The 5,000-nt window shown below is 45.1% G+C and overlaps 1 protein-coding gene across 3 annotated transcripts in view; it reads left to right on the top strand.

Annotated features, from left to right (window-relative positions):
• Positions 1-5,000, top strand: part of LOC127647604 (epithelial membrane protein 2-like) — a 13,779-nt gene that overhangs the window by 2,840 nt on the left and 5,939 nt on the right. For 2 of the 3 annotated variants that reach the window (XM_052131962.1, XM_052131963.1), the window contains exon 2: positions 1,341-1,423. The exons of the other annotated variant lie outside the window; for it this stretch is intronic. In XM_052131962.1, the coding sequence (XP_051987922.1) occupies positions 1,346-1,423 (78 nt within the window). In that variant the 5' untranslated portion in view covers positions 1,341-1,345. The remainder of the gene's footprint in view (positions 1-1,340; positions 1,424-5,000) is intronic. 3 annotated transcript variants of the gene reach the window in all.

Here is a 5,000-nt window from a genome sequence, read left to right as displayed (position 1 = left end):
CATACATAGACACACACACACACTCAATCTACACACACACACAAACAAACACACACACACACACACACTCAGACTACACACACAAACACTCACATACATAACCACACATACACACATACACACAAACATACAAAACACACACACTCAAACTACACACACACACACACACACAAACAAACACACACACAAACAAACACACACACACACACACACACACACTCAAACTACACACACAAACACAAACATACACAACACATACACTCAAACTACACACGCACACACACACAAACATATAGACAAAAACATACACAACACACACACACTCAAGCTACACACACACACACACACACACACACAAATATACACAACACATACACAAATATACACAACACACACAGTCAAACTACACACACACACAACACACACAAACACACACTCACACACACACACACACACTCAAACTACACACACACACACACAAACACACAGACACAAACATACACAACACACACACTCAAACTACACACACACTCACTCACACACACACAAACACACAGACACAAACATACACTACACACACACTCAAACTACACAAACACACACACACAAGCGCACACACACACACACTCACACTACACACACACACAAACACACAGACACAAACATACACAACACACACACTCAAACTACACACACACTCACTCACACACACACAAACATACACAACACACACACTCAAACTACGCACACACACACACACAAATATACACAACACACACACTCACACTACACACATACACAAACACACACACACACACAACACACACTTACACACACGCGCACACAAACACACAACTCACGCACGCGCACAAACACACTAACACACACACAGACAAACAAGCAGTCACACACTCAAAATGCACACACTATACACACTCAATCTACACACCACACACTAACATACACACACAAACACACACACACTCACTCACACACACACACACACAACAAACACACACACACACATTCACACACACACTACACACACAAACACACACACACCAACACACACACACACCAACACACGCACACACACACACACACAAACACACACACACACTAACACACACACACAACACACACACACTCACAGACACACACACACAAACACACACAGACAACACACACACACACACTCTCTCTCTGTATTACATGATGTACTGCTGTTTGTTTTAATGGACTCAAATAATTAAGAACACAATATCAGAGGTGGAAAGTAACAAGTTACAACTACTCTTATTATAGGACTTGAGTACATTTTTCAGTTTTTTGTCTTTCAGTCATCATGTTGCTCTTACTCGCTGCCATTTTCATCCTCCACATCACCTGTATCATAATACTGCTCGCCGCTACCTTATATAATGTGAGTTACACACATACACACTCACACACACACAAACCCACACGAACACACATACAAATACACACTCACAAATACGCACTCACATACACTCACTCAAACAAACACACACACACACACATACACACACACACACTCCCACACACACAAACACACACACTCATACACTCATTCACACACACACACACACACTCACACACACACACACTCCCACACACACAAAGACACACACTCATACACTCATTCACACACACACACACACACACACACACACACACACACACACTCCCACACACACACACACTCCCACAAGCACACACTCACATACACTAACTTAAACACACACAAACACAGACACACTCCCACACACAAATACACACACACACACACACACACACACACACTCATAAACACACACTCATTCACACACACACACAAACTCTCAAACACACACACACACTCACACACACAAACACACACACTCACACATATACACACACACTCTCACACACAAACACACACACACACTCAGACACACATACTCACACACACACTCACATTCACTCACTCGCTCTCACACACATGCAAACATACACACACACTCACTCACTCTCACACACACCCACAAACACACACACACTCTCACACAAAAACAAACACCAACATACACACACACACAAACACACTCACTCACACACATACGCACACAGTCTCACACACACACATAATCACACACACACACTCACATACACACACACAAACACACACACTCAGACACACATTCTCTCACACACACACACACACACACACTCCCATTCACTCACACACACACACACACACACAAACACCCATACACACACTCACTCACACACACACACACACTCACACACACATACACACTCACACTCACACACACACTCATACACACACACACACACTCACACACACACACACTCACTCACACATACACACTCACACTCACAAGCATATACACAACATTTCTTTACAGAAACGTACAATGTCTTAAAGCCACCAGCGAACAAGACAAAGAGGAGTGTGAGGACTTTTCTATTGTCCCCATAATTTAAATAGCTTAAAAAACATATTAAACAATGTTTTATTGAAAATTTTAAAATGCAGAAAGTTTTTTGTGAGGGTAAGGTTTAGGGGTTGTGTTGGGTTTAGGGGATGTGTTGGGTTTAGGGGTTGTGTTGAGTTTAGGGGTTGTGTTGGGTTTAGGGGATGTGTTGGGTTTAGGGGATGTGTTGGGTTTAGGAGATGTGTTGGGTTTAGGGGTTGTGTTGGGTTAAGGGGATGTGTTGGGTTTAGGGGATGTGTTGGGTTTAGGGGATGTGTTGGGTTTAGGGGTTGTGTTGGGTTTAGGGGGTGTGTTGGGTTTAGGGGTTGTGATGGGTTTAGGGGTTGTGTTGGGTTTAGGGGGTGTGTCGGGTTTAGGAGTTGTGTTGAGTTTAGGGGTTGTGTTGGGTTTAGGGGATGTGTTGGGTTTAGGGGTTGTGTTGAGTTTAGGGGTTGTGTTGGGTTTAGGGGTTGTGTTGGGTTTAGGGGTTGTGTTGGGTTTAGGGTATGTGTTGGGTTTAGGGGATGTGTTGGTTTTAGGAGTTGTGTTGAGTTTAGGGGTTGTGTTGGGTTTAGGGGTTGGGTTGGGTTTAGGGGTTTGGTTAGGTTTAGGGTATGTGTTGGGTTTAGGGGATGTGTTGGGTTTAGGAGTTGTGTTGAGTTTAGGGGTTGTGTTGGGTTTAGGGGTTGGGTTGGGTTTAGGGGTTTGGTTAGGTTTAGGGGATGTGTTGGGTTTAGGGGTTGTGTTGGGTTTAGGAGATGTGTTGGGTTTAGGGGTTGTGTTAGGTTTAGGGTATGTGTTGGGTTTAGGGGATGTGTTGGGTTTAGGGGTTGTGTTGGGTTTAGGGGATGTGTTGGGTTTAGGAGTTGTGTTGAGTTTAGGGGTTGTGTTGGGTTTAGGGGTTGGGTTGGGTTTAGGGGTTTGGTTAGGTTTAGGGGATGTGTTGGGTTTAGGGGTTGTGTTGGGTTTAGGAGATGTGTTGGGTTTAGGGGTTGTGTTAGGTTTAGGGTATGTGTTGGGTTTAGGGGATGTGTTGGGTTTAGGAGTTGTGTTGAGTTTAGGGGTTGTGTTGGGTTTAGGGGTTGTGTTAGGTTTAGGGGATGTGTTGGGTTTAGGAGTTGTGTTGGGTTTAGGGGATGTGTTGGGTTTAGGAGTTGTGTTGAGTTTAGGGGATGTGTTGGGTTTAGGAGTTGTGTTGAGTTTAGGGGTTGTGTTGGGTTAAGGGGATGTGTTGGGTTTAGGAGTTGTGTTGGGTTTAGGGGATGTGTTGGGTTTAGGGGATGTGTTGGGGTTAGGGGTTGTGTTGGGGTTAAGGGGTTGTGTTGGGTTTAGGGGGTGTGTTGGGTTTAGGGGATGTGTTGGGTTTAGGGGATGTGTTGGGTTTAGGAGTTGTGTTGAGTTTAGGGGTTGTGTTGGGTTTAGGGGATGTGTTGGGTTTAGGGGTTGTGTTGGGGTTAAGGGGTTGTGTTGGGTTTAGGGGGTGTGTTGGGTTTAGGGGATGTGTTGGGTTTAGGAGTTGTGTTGAGTTTAGGGGTTGTGTTGGGTTTAGGGGTTGTGTTGGTTTTAGGGGTTGTGTTGGGTTTAGGGGATGTGTTGGGTTTAGGAGATGTGTTGGGTTTAGGAGTTGTGTTGAGTTTAGGGGTTGTGTTGGGTTTAGGGGATGTGTTGGGTTTAGGGGATGTGTTGGGTTTATGGGTGGTGTTGGGTATAGGGGATGTGTTAGGTTTAGGGGATGTGTTGGGTTTATGGGTGGTGTTGGGTATAGGGGATGTGTTGGGTTTAGGGGATGTGTTAGGTGTAGGAGTTGTGTTGGGTTTAGGGGTTGTGTTGGGTTTAGGGGTTGTGTTGGGTTTAGGGGTTGTGTTAGGTTTAGGGGTCGTGTTGGGTTTAGGGGTTGTGTTAGGTTTAGGGGTTGTGTTGGGTTTAGGGGTTGTGTTGGGTTTAGGGGTTGGGTTAGATTTAGGGGTTGTGTTGGGTTTAGGGGTTGGGTTAGATTTAGGGGTTGTGTTGGGTTTAGGGGTTGTGTTAGGTTTAGGGGTTGTGTTGGGTTTAGGGGTTGGGTTAGATTTAGGGGATGTGTTGGGTTTAGGGGATGTGTTGGGTTTAGGGGTTGTGTTAGGTTTAGGGGTTGGGTTTAGGGGTTTTGTTGGGTTTAGGGGATGTGTTGGGTTTAGGGGTTGTGTTGGGTTTAGGGGTTGTGTTAGGTTTAGTGGTTGTGTTAGGTTTAGGGGATGTGTTGGGTTTAGGGGATGTGTTGGGTTTAGGGGTTGTGTTGGGTTTAGGGGATGTGTTGGGTTTAGGGGATGTGTTGGGTTTAGGGGATGTGTTGGGTTTAGGGGTTGTGTTGGGTTTAGGGGTTGTGTTGGGTTTAGGAGTTGTGTTGTGTTTAGGGGTTGTGTTGGGTTTAGGGGTTGTTTTGGGTTTAGGGGTGGTGTTGGGTTTAGGGGTTGTGTTGGGTTTAGGGGTTGTGTTAGGTTTAGGGGATGTGTTAGGTTTAGTGGT

Source organism: Xyrauchen texanus, chromosome 8 (assembly GCF_025860055.1).
Source record: "Xyrauchen texanus isolate HMW12.3.18 chromosome 8, RBS_HiC_50CHRs, whole genome shotgun sequence".
NCBI lineage: Eukaryota > Metazoa > Chordata > Actinopteri > Cypriniformes > Catostomidae > Xyrauchen > Xyrauchen texanus.
This window is presented reverse-complemented; position numbering and strand designations above follow the sequence as displayed.